This window comes from Miniopterus schreibersii (genome assembly GCF_964146895.1).
Source record: "Miniopterus schreibersii genome assembly, chromosome: 7".
Classification (NCBI taxonomy): Eukaryota; Metazoa; Chordata; class Mammalia; order Chiroptera; family Miniopteridae; genus Miniopterus; species Miniopterus schreibersii.
In genome coordinates, this window is record NC_138108.1 from 12,231,959 (window position 1) to 12,247,383 (window position 15,425).

A 15,425-nucleotide genomic window follows, 5' to 3' on the forward strand; every position below is an offset into this window, starting at 1 on the left:
TTTGGCTGCTTCCAGGTGTTTGTTTCTATGTATTTAGGTAGAGGTGCGATGTCTCCTGGAATTTGTAGAGTGGCTTTGTGTAGCAGGTGTCCTGTAGGGTACAGTGGCTCAGCCTCCCCAGTCCCCTGAGCTGGGCCTTCTAGGTGCTCCCTGTGTGGGCTGTGTACTCTGATCTGTTGTAGTTGAGCCTTGGTTGCTGTTGGCGGCACTGGGAGGAATTGACACTCAGGCCAATCGGCTGTGAGGACCAGCTGCAACTACAGCCAAAGAGATGCTGTGCTGGAGACACCCCTATGGAGCAGGATTTACTTCAGTGGAGCTTTGGTGTTCACCAAGTGCACCCCTTGAGTGTGTTCCTCATGGATGTGGAAGGGTTGTAATCCAGCATGGTCAAGTCTGACCACCAGGTGCACTGTCTCTGGGGCCTCCCGGGAGGTACAAAGTCAGCCTGTGCCAGTGCCTTGCCCAGGGCCACCCAGCGTGAGCTACACAGCAAACCGTAGTTGGCTGCTACTTGTGCTGGGCTTGGAGGTGCCCAGGAGAGGCCAAGCTGTGAACCAGTGCAGGCTGCTGCTAGTTCCAGGCCTGGGGCCACTTATCAAGCCATATGGGGCCCGCTGCTGCTTGTTTGAGAGATTTTAGGAAAGTCCTAAACATAAGGCTCAAGAGGCCACTTGCACTGGAAATGACCTGGATGAGCCTGCAGGTGGGGAGAGGCAGGGTCTCCGGGAATCACGGGGCGGGGCCAAAGGTGTGAGTCAGGTGCTGGCGATTCAAACATGGCGCCTGCCGGCTGTGTGTGGGGAGGGCTCAAGGAAGGAGCAATGGCCTCTGCCAGCCTGTCTGCCTGGGAGGAAGCTGCCCCTCCAGCTCTCACCCCAATTCCAGGCAAGTTAGTTCCTCCCCGAGTGTCCCAGGTCCTTTCAAGCTGCCCGGCGCTGGGCTCAGAGGGAGTGCGTCTGAGTGAGTCCGTGCCGGGCCCTTTAGAGGAGCTGCTGGGGCTCCCGCAGCCTCTGCGACCCTCAGAGACAGTCTCTGCTGGTTTTCACAGCCCGAAATTGTGGGGACTTCTCTTCCCTGCCCTGGAGCCCTGGGCTGGGGGCCTGCTGTGGGGCTGGGACCCATCACTCCTCCGGGAAACCCCCACCGCCAAGATTCCCTCCCTGGTTTCAACTGTGGCACTGGCTGTGGGCCTGCGGCCGCGTCTCCTTGATTCAGCCCTGACCAGCCCGCGTCTCCGCCCCCTCCTCCCGGTCTCGGTGCTTCTTCAGCTCCCTGGTTGTGGGGCTTCTGTGCAGCTAGATTTCAGGGGCTTCTGAGTGATGGTGGTTCTGTGTTTTAGTTGTAATTTTGATGTGGTTGTGGGAGGGGGCGGGTACAGCTGTTACCTATGTCGCCATCTTGTTTCCTCTCCCATCTATTTTTTTTAATATGAAAAAGTCTAAAATTTTAAAAGTGGAGAGAACCAGTTTTAATTTAAATGAGCAAACAAATGAAGAAACCAGTCCTGTGCAGCCAAAGAAACTCACCTGCAGGTTGATTGCATCCGCGGCATTGGGACTAGGAGAGAGGGTTTCAGCAGGAAGCTGCATCTATGTATGGCCAAGTATAAATCAAGAGCCTTATTTTAAATGAAAGAAAGTGGGGATTTTCCACGGCACATAAGCAGGTTTCAATAGTCAATGAGAGTTTACTGCCAGGGTTAGATTAAAACCCAGGACATGATGTTACCTTGGTGCCGATGAGAGTGGGCCATACATTTATGGAGCTATCTGGAATCACATCTGGAAACAATGCAGGCAGAGAGGACCAAGTGGGAGACACGGAGATGCCAGGATGCCCTGGGTTGCAGTGGGGGGACTGAGAGTGTAGACAGCTAGGCAGACCAGTGATGGGAAAGAGGCAAGAACCTAGGGAATCCAGGGTGATCTGACTTGGTGTCCAGGGTCTACAGTGGAGAGAATGAAGAGAAGGAACAGGTCTCTAACCCGGGGCCCAGCCAGAGGCTTCCTGGAATTGGCCAAAAGCCTCCTTGGCTCTCTGGGTGAAAGTTGAGACATAGCAGCCAGAAGACATACAATTGCAGACGCCAGAGCTTAAAGGAGGGTGCTCAGCAGCACCACACTCTCCCCACCCCATGTTTAAGTTATTCGTTTTTAACATTTTAAGATATTTGATACTTAAAATTTATAACAAGAACCAGTTCACATGTTTCAAAAATAAAAGGCATTAAAAACTATCAATGAAACGTCTTCTTCCCACCTGACTCCTCCCTGCCCAGTTTCCGTCTCCAGCCTCTCCACTCCCAGGTAACTATTTGTACAGCTTGTTTTTACTGCAACCAAGGATACTTTGCTGGCAACCACGTCTGTCAGATAGACTGTTGATTAGGCTAGTTGGGTCACACAGGGTAGAGCTCAAAGCAGTTGGCTCCATGTAAGAGAAAATAAGCAAACTTGCATTAAAGACAGAGAGAAGTTTGTTGGAACTTGCTAGAACGTTGCTTCATGAATATGTAGGAGAGTGCTATAGGGGAAGGAAATCATTCTACTCAAGTTGTGATGTGGTGCTTGTTATGGATTGAATGTTTGTGTCTCCTCAAAATTCATATTTTGAAGCCCTAACCCTCAATGTCGTGGTATTTGGATGTGGGGCCTTTGAGAGGCAGTTAGGTTTAGAGTCATGAGGGTGGGGCCCCATGATGATATTAGTGTACTTATTAGAAGAGGAAGAGACCAGAGCTCCTTTTCTGTCTGTACCATGTGAGGAAACGGCTGCTAGAAGGCAGCTGTCTGAAAGCCAGAAGGAGAGCCCTCATCAAGAATCCACCCTTGCTGGCACCCTGATCTCAGATTTTCAGCCTCCAGAACTGTTAGAAATAAATATCTGTTGTTCAAGCCACTGTCTTCACAGTATATGGTGATGGCAGCCCAACCTAAGTGCTGGAGGACCAAAAAGTGAGCTAGAAGGAAATGGAAAAGATTTTCAGTTCTCTGAACTATAACCTTTCTATTGCTTTGCTGAGAGTACCCAAAGGTGCTGTTTGAAACTGTGGGTTCACACTGCTCTGGAGGAAGGGTCTGTGGGCTGGAAAAGGGGGATGACCGCAGGGATAGGACTATTAAGTGATTGAACCAGTGATTAGTTGAGTGACATTATGTGGGTGATAAACTTCAACTGCTCATCTCAAACTGTACTCATACTCTGGCACTTGCTAAAGTTTAACCTGGAAGGACTTTAAGGGGAGAATGGAAAAGGCTTGCAAATTTTCAAGGATGGTGTTAGATGCTCGATGTTGGCTGCCTGATCCAACTTCTATGGGGTACAGGGTATTTTCACCTGGATTACTTCACATGCCCCCCCCCCCCCCCCGCCCGTTTGGTTTGATTTGAAGATAATGCTGTCCTCTACTGGATTTTTCTTGCAACTACCGCCCCTGGCCACCAGGACTAGATTCTTTTTTTCTGTTGCTTTATCTCAGTTGTTTTCCAGTGTAACTAGAGGTCTTATGCTGTGCTAAGCATTTTTTTTACAGCCATGTTGGAGTCAACTTTCCCTCCAGTGTTATTTCCTAGAGGCTAGAGGAGAAATAAACGAAAGGGAAAAATCACTTTTGTGGGTCTCCCAGTCTCTAGAAATATAATCCATCTTTCTTTCCTTTCTTCAACAACTTTTTATTGAACCCTAATTACTAAGATGCCTCCTAAGCACTTGGGACACAGTGATCAAAACAGAAGCATAGCATTCCATTTTATAGCTCTCCTATAATTTATATACGTTTTTTGAAGGACATCGAAATGATTACCCAATTTTATTATTATAAACAATCCTGTGATAAACTTTGTCCTTGCTCTCTTTCTTCCTTCCTACGTTTCTTCCTTCCCTCACATTAAGTGGGATTGCAGGGTCAGGGTCTGCTTTGTTTAGTGCGTTTGGTACATATTTCCCCAATAGGACCGTGGGATTGTGTATAAAGACAGCTAAAAGTGATTGAACATTTACTATCTGCGAGACACTGTGCTAAGCACTTTACATGTATTAACTCCTTTGGTCCTCATATCAGTCCTATAAGCTAGGTGCTATTTTCATTGTCATGTTACAGATGAGAAAACTGAGGCCTAGGGCAAGTGTCTAAGCTTCCTGTGGGCACACTGGCCGTGGGACAGAGCTGAGATTTGCATGGAGGTGGGTAGTTTGGCTCTAGAGCCCGCGCTCTTATCCCATTTCATCATCATCACAGCTCCACGAGGCAGGTTTTATTATCCCCATTTCTATGGATAAGAATATTTTGATACACGCCAATAGACTTGTCCAAGATCACAAACTAATAAAGGAGGACCAGTGTTTCAGTTATGGTCTGTCTGACTCCAGATCAGGGATTTCTGGATTCTTCATGTGCATTTCTGAATTCACTCAGGAGAGTGCCCTGAGTTGAGTTCTCATGTGCTCACCCTTCAAGGTCCTCTCTGGCTTCCACCGGAGCTTGGCGATCGGGGCCAGGAGGTGTGCACATAAGAGGTCATTCCTCTGTTAAGTCCTACCATTATCCTGACCGTCACAGCCTGGATCCTGTGATGCACGGACATTCCTCCCTTCTCCTCTTGTTCTAGATCACCTTTTGTTTCTAGCACTGTCTCTGTTGGGCACAGTTTTGGTTGTCGGTAACAAAACTTTACTTGGATAAGCCTTAACAATAAAGAGAATGTATTGCCTCAGGTAACTGAAAAGTACAGAGAGAAGATGACTTCTGGGTATGGTTTGTCCAGGACGCTGGTTCCATTTCTATGGGATTCCCTCAGCTCTGCCTTTCTCTCTGTGTTAGTTTTAGTCCTTGTACCGATTTGCCATTTATGGTAGCGAAATGACGTCCAGCAGCGACAAGACTACATGCTTGCTCTTCCCACTGTGATTAAACAGCCTGCCTGAACTTGGCTCTGAGTGGATCATCTTAGGTCACATTTGTCCCCTTGAACCTGTCATGGGGCAATAGGGACAATCCCTGGGGGGAAGGGTGAATGCTTTCTTTCCCTTCCCTCGCCTCCACTTTGGTCCCCAGGTTTAAGTGGATTCTTCTGCAGGGATGTGCAGAGATGCTGATGTGGACAAAAAGCTGACACAGACCAAAATAGATATGCTCATGGCCATACTACGCCCTGCACATGGTCTTAGAAGCTGCCATTTTAAAGACAGGGTGACGAGAGGCCTCCACATTTTGCCAGCAGATTGGCATTCAGGCTGCACATGTCATGACCATCTTTGTGGCACTGGATATTCTGTACAGAATGGAAAAGTGCTTTCCCATTAGGAACGTTATAGATCATTTGTGAGGAAGTGGTTAGAAGTGGGAAGCGAGGTGTGGAAGACAATTGGGTGGGCAGACTTGCTGGGACATTTTCAGTGGGTAAAACATTATCCTGTGCTCACACATATGTGCCCTTCCCCCTCCTCAGTGCAATGCTCTTTCCTACTGTGGAGGGAAAGATTCTTTCCAACTCTTGACCTCCAGATCTCATCTTCCCACTGGAGACCTAAGCTACACTGCTGCTCCTCCGGAGGGGCTGCTTCCCCTCTACTATTCGGGCTTGAGGGTAGACCAGGCTCTTTCCTCATACCTCCGTCATTAGTCTAAATAGACTAGAATGCTGAACCCACTTGACTGAGGGCTTAGGAAATGCAGAAGAGAATTATACACAAGAGGGGCTTAAAGACAGATATTAAGACATGGCTGCTCAAAAAAAAAAGAAAAAAAAGAAACGGCTGCTCCTGTCCTGGTTTTTCGTGGTGGGTCCCTTGCAAGGACTTCCCATCCAGTGACTGCTGCCCCCTTGTGGCAAACACTCTCTTTCCCTGTAGCCGCAGCTTGCACTTAACTGCCTATAGGCGTTTTGTAGTCCAGGCTCCAGACAGTCTGTTTTCTCCTGTGTCCAGTCACTACTTTCTGCCTCAGGAGCTACCTTTTCCCGTGATGACTAATAGGGGGAATGTCCACTTCCTTCAGGGACTTGCACGTCTTCAAGTCCTTTCTAGTCTAGGCATCAGCTCACAATAGTCTCACAGAAGTAAAAGCAAAGCATGGGTAGCCCCAGGCAATGGTCTCCTACACTTCCTGCTACTATTTATACATGATAAGAGAACACAGGTGGAGAGCATGACTTAGCTTAAAAAATATGCTTGCCAGGGGCAGAACTGTAGGCACCAGTGGCAAGATAAATTTGGCATTTATAGGCAGGGGCATAATTTACACTTGAACAGATCAGTGCTAACTCTAAACAGTAGAGGAAGGCTGGGAAAGGACAACGCCAGGCAGACCAGCCTGGCTGTATGAAGTGAAGCTTCCAAGCATACCTTAAGTATGACCCTGTGCCTGGCGGTGACAGACATTCTGAATCCTGGTGGTGATCCACGATCCAGAAATCACAGGAGATATGTCTAGTGTCATTTATTGCACAACCATTGATTGAGCACTTACTTGTTCCCTGGTGGAGGATCCCAAGATGACTTGGAGCGGGTCCCTGCTCTCTAGCTGTCCACTGTCTAGCGTGGAAGGCTGGCTGGTAAACACAGCGTTGGAGTACAGTAGGTTCATGTTATAACGAAGAAGTGATTATAGTACCTGAGGTGTAAAGCCAGGGGACAGACAGCCACTGGGGGCAGCTGAGGCAGGTTCTCAGCGAAGCCATCCTTCAGGACTGAGAGAGAAGCAGAATGACACGAACCCCACTTCCTCCATTCACTAATTGCCTCAGCTCCAATGGTCCCCCTGTTGTCCAGCCAGACTCCAGGTGGCCCATGCTCCCAGCCCCAGGGCCATTCGAATCAACCAGTTGTTGGCAGTGGTTGTGCAAAGGCACAGCTGGTGTGAGTGGGGTTAATTCTCCCTCCACATCTCTATCAACGTCTCCACCAACCCCCTGGTCACCCCAAAGAAGCTTACAATATGAGAAAAAGTTATATGCTTTTTGTGCAAACACAGTCTTCCATCTGCTTCCCACCAGATTGCCCCAAAATTGCTCCGAGGTGGAGAACCCCTGTGAACCTTCTTCCAGTGGACTCCTTCTGACGCCTCTACTGTAAATAGCCAAATCCTTTCCCTTTATTGGTGTCAGGCAAGTGGAAACTTTCGAAGGTGGTCTGCGAGGGAAGGTAAGGAATAAATAAATAGAAATAAATCCTAGAAAAGGAAGACAATAAAAATAGTCATCCAAAGAGTGGAGAATTCAGATACTGACTTTAACTCCATCTTCATGCCTGGTGTCCCTACTTCCACATATGGACCCACGGATCTCTGACAGGGCTGTGAGCCTTGACTGAACATGTTCTCCAAATGCAGACATGGGAAGGGCTCAAAGAGGAGACTATGACAAAGCATCCCTATTTCCCTTTATTCATTAAGTTCCCTCTAGCTGTTAAGTCATTCTGGTTTTTGAGCTTCAGGCTCTTACAGCTGGTGCCTCAGGTAGGAAGCCACCTCTGGTGGCCAGGACTTTCTTGGGGGTGGGGAGACTTGGTTTGGCTGTATTTTATAAAATGCATCGATTTATCTGGGACCTGAAGATTTCTGCTCAGTTGGCTTTCTGCCTCCCCCCTTGGGACCATGTGCTCTATTCTGACCTCATGCATGGCTGTACCTGGTGGCAAGGAGGCTACAGCCTTCTCACCTCCTCCTTGGACACCTCTCCCTTTTGCAAGGAAGAGGCTGACATCTCCCCAATTTGATGTTTGTTGCTTTGCCCTAAGACTTTGTTTTCTGTGAAACTGCAGTACTGGCAGGAGACAACGCACTAAAATGTGTGGATCTGAATGAACTTATAGAACCTCAGGCCTGGAAGCAACTCATGGGTTATCTATTCTGCCTCCCTAATTTGCAGATGAGAAAATTGAAATCTAGAGAGGTAAAAGGACCCCCTTGAGGTCACACCTAATTAATGATAGAATCAGTACTGGATTCAAGGTATCTTTATTTCCAGTCTTGGTAACTTTCCAAAAGTTTTTAGACTGTTCTCTGATTAGTTCTGGGGTCTGGGGGACCCCCTGAGCAGGTGCCTGGATGGAGAGAGCAGCATACCTCCCTCCCCAGCAGATGAAGCTTTAGCTGCTTTACACATTGGGCTTCTGGTAAGATTTTACTTCAACAAGGTGTTTCACAGTTTAAAGAGATATTTGAAAATGCTGAATGTTCTGTGGATCTTTAGGGGGTGATTTCAGGGACCGAGTTGGAGACTTCTCTCAAAAGCTTACACTTCCTTTAGAGTGAGGACCAACACATTTATTGCTCCTTTAGAGAGAAGGCTTGAAATGCAATTGAATGCTTCGTTGTTATCATTTCTTTCCCTCAGTAGATTTTGAGAAGGTTAAACTGAATCAGGAACAACACAAGAGGGGAAATAACACAGAAAGAGATAACTGGGGATGGGTTTTCCTCCTTCTAAATTTTGCTTACCACTGGCCTTTCCTGAATGTCCAGGACCAACCTGGTCTTCCCGTCTGAGTGCACGAACAGGGCTGAGGGTGACGAAGGCTGAAGAGAGGGCAGAGGGGGAGTTGTAGGTAGACTTGAGGCAGTTGCAGGGCTGACCAATGGCCAAGGTTTTTTCCTTATAGTTCATCTCATCCCACATCCAGACCAGGCCCTGGAGTTGTGAAAGGTTGACAACACTGCCAGGTGACACTGACTTCACTGACTTCCAATGGAGTCCAAGGTGGAGGTTAAGGAAGGGATCTCCAGTTGCCAAAGCAACAGAGAAGCAAAAGATGTCCCAGTAACTATTCCCAATTCTTTTTTTTCTTTTTTTTTTTTTTCAAATATGTGTTTATTGATTTCAGAGGAGGGAAAGGAGAGGGAGAGAGAGATAGAAACATCAATGTTGAGTCATTGATCGGCTGCCTCCTGCATGCCCCCAACTGGGGATCGAGCCTGCAACCTGGGCATGTGCCCTGACTGGGAATTGAACCCCGATCACCTGGATCCTAGGTCGATGCTCAATCTCTGAGCCACGCCTGGCAGGGCTATTCCCACATTCTTGATGAGAGTGACTTTAATCCGAGTTATAAATCACAGTTCTTTCCTAATCTTTCCACTAGATCAAATCTTGGTTTTCTTCATGGATTATGACTGGAATGAGTTTGAAAATTTCACTGGCACACCACCCACAGAGAGAGATTATAGTCCCTGTCCCATAGATACTGAGACAGTCAACAAGTATGCTGTGGTCATCATCTATGTCCTGGTCTTCCTGCTGAGCCTGCTGGGAAACTCCCTGGTGATGCTGGTCATCTTACAAAGCCGGGTCAGGCGCTCCGTCACTGATGTCTACCTGCTCAACCTGGCCATGGCCGACCTGCTCTTTGCCATGACCTTGCCTATCTGGGCCACTTCCAGGGCAAAGGGCTGGATCTTTGGCACATTCCTGTGTAAGGCGGTCTCGCTCCTGAAGGAAGTCAACTTCTACAGTGGTATTCTACTACTGGCCTGCATCAGCGTGGACCGTTACCTGGCCATTGTTCATGCCACACGCACACTAACTCAGAAGCGACACTGGGTCAAGTTCATATGCTTAGGCATTTGGGTCCTATCCCTGATCCTCTCCTTGCCCATCTTTATCTTCCGTGAGGCCTATAAGCCACCTTTATCCAGTCCAGTTTGCTATGAGGACATGGGTGCCAATACAACTAAATGGCGTATGGTGATGCGGGTCCTGCCCCAGACCTTTGGCTTCCTCCTGCCACTGCTGGTCATGCTGTTCTGCTATGGATTCACCCTGCACACGCTGTTTCAGGCCCACATGGGGCAGAAGCACCGGGCCATGCGGGTCATCTTTGCTGTCGTGCTTGTCTTCCTGCTCTGCTGGCTGCCCTACAACTTGGTCCTGATGGCAGACACCCTCATGAGGATCCAGACCATTGAGGAGACCTGTGAACGCCGAAGTGACATTGGCCGGGCCCTGGATGCCACCGAGATTCTAGGCTTCTTCCACAGCTGTCTCAATCCCCTCATCTACGTCTTTGTTGGCCAGAAGTTTCGCCATGGACTCCTCAAGATCATGGCCATCCATGGCCTGATCAGCAAGGAGTTCTTGGCCAAGGAAGCCAGGCCTTCCTTTGTTGGCTCTTCAAGGAATACTTCTACTACCCTCTAAGACCCCCACCCCTGTTGCAACCCCACAGGGCTCTTCCCCTACTATCAGCACCCAAGCCTTATGTCCACTGGCTATTCACAGTCTCTGTGTTAAGACAGCCCCTCATTGTGGTCACAGGAAGTTGCTGAAGCCAGGACCTTACCAGGCCCCATTGTATGTCTTAGAAAGCCTGCCCTGGTGCCCCACCCTTTACTGTAATTACTATGTCAACTGCTAGAGCTCTGGCCATCCTGCCACTGAGCCCATAGCACACTGTTCTCTGAGACATTTCAAAGGCATCCTTTTAAGTGAGTTCAAGAAGTTCCCATCCTTGGGAGCCATTAGTGGCAAGGACTGTACTTGATTCTCTAACTCTCCCTTTCTTCTTGTTAGCAAAGTCTGCTTCCCTTGAGAGAGGCCAAAAATGAGAGATACTCACTTCTTTAACACCCTTAAGCTAGGAGTGGCCATATCATCCAGTTCTGCTAGGAAGACTTATAGGGAAGAGTGTGCTGGTAAAACAGTCTCCTGGGGAAAAAGTCCTGATTTGTGGCATTTTCCAAGTTCCATGTTATAAATGCTCCCACCATAGCAATTTCAAGGGTGATGATATTTAGCAACCAGTTCACAAAATTCTAAAAAATGTAATAATCTGTTTTCACAAGCAAGTACAAACTGGCTTCAGCAAAACATTGCATAAAAGGGGTCTGGTAGGGCCAGGGGACTCCTGGGAAATATTTCTGATTTAAAAAAGGGAGACGTACCATCTTGGGTCTTGCCTTTGGGTATGGTTATAGGACATGATGTGTGGTACTGAGGCAGCATTTTTGTGACAATGAGGTAAAAAGCCTAATCCACTTAGGCTGATGGAGCCAAAGGATAAAAAGAACCTGAGAATAAAGAGCCCAGAAATAAATCTAAGCATGAGTGGTCAAATGATTTTCATTAATGGTGCCAAGACTATTCAATGGGGAAAGGATAGTGTTTCAGCAGATGGTACTGAGACAACTAGAGATCCATATGCACAAAAATGAAATTGGGTTTTTACCTCACACAATATATAAGCATTAACTCTAAATGTATTGAAGACCTAGATGTGAGAGCTAAAATTATTAAATTCTTAGAAGAAAATATAAGAGAAAAGCTTCATTTGGTTTGAAGTTGGGGATGGAGTGAGGTTCAGGAATGGGATTTAGATCAAGGTTGGGATTGGGATCAGGAGTTGAGATTAGAATCAGAGATGTGGTGGTGGTGGTGCCAGGGATGGTGTGGCAGCTTGGGGTATGGTGGAGGGTCAGAGTATAGGGAGAGATCCAGAAACAGGGAAAGGCTGGCAATGATGTGAGTGAGATTTAGGGACGTTCAAGATGGTGTTGGGTCTAGATATGGAGAGAGGCTTAGGAGTAGGATGAATGTGGGGGTGTGGTGAGTCTTGTCAGAGATAGAGTGAATGGTTGGGATGGGTTAGTGGCTACACAGTGGCCATTGCTATTTAGACCAGTTAGTGGCTAGAACAAAAAGCCATCACTGGTAGGGTCACCATCCTCCCTGGAGCATTGTCTAAGATGCTCTTCCAGGGCCAGGTTGGAGATGCATCTGCCTGTCCAGCTTGAGACTCTCCAAATAGGTTGGTGAGGAAGGAGTTAGGGGCTCAAGCCCTAAGAGCTGGATCTGATTATGGAGAGAAGACAGAAGAATGCAGAAATAATCCAGGGAGGAAGGCTGGGAACTGGGCCCGAGGACCTTCTTTTTCTTTCCTTCCGCCCCTGAATCTCCTTCCCACCTCTCCTACTGTATCCCCCAATGCTCATCTTCCTCCATCCCAATGCCAACTTCATCAGGGGCTTCAGTAAATTAATAAGGATCCATATTAGGTCTGGGGATATACAAATGACTAATACATACCTGAAAAGATGCTTGTCCTCATTAGTAAATTTGGAAGTGGGAACCAAATAGCAATAAGATAACTCAGAAGTGTTTTAACAGGAGAGTGATAGAGTCAGAACTGTCTTCAAACAAGTGCACCATTGTTCAGTTAAATTTGTTAATGCAATGTGTAATTCTCTGGGTATAGCTCAAGGCATAAATGATTTGGATTTTGGATCTGTAAAAGCCAGGATGTTGGTACTGAAATAACACGGTGTATTAAAATATCAAAGACTGGTATTTCAATCACTAGATAGGGCGAAGGTCAGGGAGATGGTTCATCTCAGGGGGGAACTCAATATCCAGGATGGTGCTGAGATCAGGGATTGGGTGCATTTTAGGAGAGGAGTGGGTGGGGGTGGGGTCAGAGATGACAGAGAGTAGGGACAATGTATGAATGTAGATGTCAACAAATCTAACTCCATCTCTGTGTCCCAGATTTCCTCCATCTCTAAGTTTTCATGTTGTGACCTCTAACCAACCTTACTGTCATTAGCAAGCGTGATTATCTGTGTTCCTAAAACCTACACAATGTAGCCTTAAATATTTTTGTTACTGAGAGTGGGAATGGCATGACAACCATGATAAATATCAAAATGGTGATAGTGTTTATGATAAACAGTCATTTATCACAAGACCATCAGGAGGTATGACTCCTCGCCTGTGCTGAATTCTTTGTCCTTCTGTCTTGTCCATTATATTAGTACCTGAGTTACACTATAAAAAAAGCACTGTCACAGGAATCTGTGAGTGGAGAATAGCCTGTGCAGATTGCTGAATTATCTGTCTGCTCTGACCCTACATTGCTGCAGGTAGATGACCCTATAATAAATTCTGTTATACTCTGTGGAGCTGCCTGCATCATTTCTCGGTGTTAAGATACCTTCTCGTCATGGTGGCCATTACACCTCTGCCCCACCGTCAAAGAGGTAGGATTAGGGTTAAGGACTGCGTGAGCATCAAGGAAAAGGTTGTTGGGGACAGTGGTTGGGATGTGAATGTGTGTTTTACACAAGGCTTGCTGATTTTAAAAACTGAAAATTTGTCTTGTAGACTTGGTTGAAATGTTCCAGCCTCCAAGCAATTATGTTGAAATGTACTGTTTACCCGTATACTAGCTCCCTTTCTGACTAACCACAGTACCCTCACCATCCCTTGCCCCCTAACTGTGGCCTAGTCTTACTAGTACCAGCAAATATAATGATAATCTGGATTTTATTCCATAGAGGTTTACGATTGCCTCTTTCCCAGAAACTTGCAGTTTAATTAGGGTCTTCCAGAAGCTGAAAAATCTCATAGATGCAGGTGAAATAAAAAGACTATCTCCTCTTTGGTCTTAAGGTGTTCCCAGAGATGTGTCTTCCCAGAGATGACCACTAACCAGGAAATGGTAATGGAATACAGCCTTTGCTGTCTCCACGCAGAGGCTGGAGGAGCCAAAGATCTCTTAGTTTGACCCAGAAAGCTACAAGTAGTTAACAGCTGAGCTCTCACCACCAATGCTTTTATCCATCCTGATATTCTTATTTTAAACTCAAGATCTTCCAACCTTGAGGGTAGAAATGAACTAAAGAATATGTTAACTTAGACTTTCTAAATTAGTTTTTCTTTTTATCAAAGTATTTCGTGCTCATTATTTATTTATTTTAAAACTATATCTTTATTGATTTCAGAGAGAGGGAGGGAGGGGGACAGAGAGAGATAGGAACATCAGTGATGAGAGAGTCATTGATCGGCTGCCTCCTGCAGGCCCCCGACTGGGGATTGAGCTCGCAACCCAGGCATGTGCCCTGACTGGGAATCGAACTGTGATCTCCTGGGTCCTAGGTCGATGCTCAACCGCTGAGCCATGCCTGGTTTTTTAATCCTCACCTGAGGATATGTTTATTGATTTTTTTTTAGAGAGGCAGGAAGAGAGAAAGAGGGAGAGCGACATCAATCATGCCTGACCGGGGATCAAACCGGCCGCAACCTAGGTATGTGCCCTGACCAGGAATTGAACCCACGACCTTTTGGTGTATGGGACAATGCTCCAACCAACCGAGCCACACCAACCAGGGCTGTTTAGTTTTTATAAATATAGTTTATAATAAAAATCAGCAGCATCCCTCCCGCCCCACTCCCCATAGGCAAAGGCAACAAATTTCACCTCTTGTAGTTGTTTTATCTAATAGTGGTTTACATATTTCTAAATATCATACTTGTACTGCTAGCTTTTGATTTTCTCCCCCAGTTTTAGCTATCACCTATTGACTTTCTATTTTGGCTTCCGAGGATTTAGTACTCTCCAGACTCTCTCTTGCTTTTACCTCTGTGCAGCAAACACCAGTACTGCCCAGCTCTCCACTCCCATTCTGTTCTTCCAGGACACAGATACCACACTTTTTGGTTAAATCAACATTTAATGTTTTTGTTTATAATGATTATGTAAAAAAATATTTACAGTTGGGTACAATGTTTGCATTTTCTTTTTTTGTACAAGTTTTGTTTAACAATAGAATTTTCCCGTGTACTTTTCATTATTTCAGTCCTAAGTGTCTTTCTTAATACATTCACTTTTGTCAGATAAACTACTGATTTTTTTCTTTTTTGGAGACCTCTCTCCTTCGTAGTCTGTTGCAATCTGGATAGATTACTCTCCCAGCTTGTTACTTTTTTACCCTAAATTGCTTTAACTACATTTCCAGATAAATTTTAAAATTTGCTTGTCAATTTCTACAAAATATCCTACTGGGATTTTGTTTTGGGTTATGGTGACTCTATAGATGAATTTGGATAAAATTGGCATCTCAGCAATATTGAGTCTTCCTATTCATGAGCATAGTATCTTCAATTATTTAGATATTTAATAATTTATCTTGGAAATGTTTTATAGTTTCCAGTACATAGATTTGGACCTATTTTGTTAAATTTATCCCTAAGTATTAATTTTATGGTTATTTGAATGCTGTTATAAATGGTATTTAAAAAAATAATTTTTTTGTTGTGACTCCCACCCCCCCGCCGCAGTTTTTTTCTTACTAGTATATAGACATATAATTGAGTTGTAGTATTGACCTTGTATTCTGGGACTTTAGTAAATTCAATTATTAGTTCTAGTAATTTATTAGTTCTAGTAGTTTATTTTTAGAGATTCTTTTGGATTTGATATGTACACAATCATGACATCCGTCAACAAAGCAGTTTATTTCTTCCTTTTCTTTATGCCTCTGATTTATTTTTCTTGCCTTATTTTACTGGCTAGGACCTCCAGTACCATGCTGAACAGAAGTTGTGCGAGTGGACTTACCCTGTTCCGATTCTTAGGGGTAAAGCATTCAATTTTACTCTATTAAATATGATGTAAGCTAAAGATTTTTCATAGAGATGCTTTATCAGGTTGAG

General features: G+C 45.7%; 1 protein-coding gene across 1 annotated transcript; it reads left to right on the plus strand.

Moving 5' to 3' along the window:
- Positions 1–9,101: 9,101 nt before the first annotated feature.
- CXCR1 (C-X-C motif chemokine receptor 1) lies at positions 9,102–10,136 on the plus strand (the record flags this gene model as incomplete). Its single annotated transcript, XM_081142866.1, has 1 exon — positions 9,102–10,136. The coding sequence occupies one exon, from the start codon at positions 9,102–9,104 to the stop codon at positions 10,134–10,136; it is 1,035 nt and encodes a 344-aa protein (XP_080998992.1).
- Positions 10,137–15,425: the final 5,289 nt, after the last annotated feature.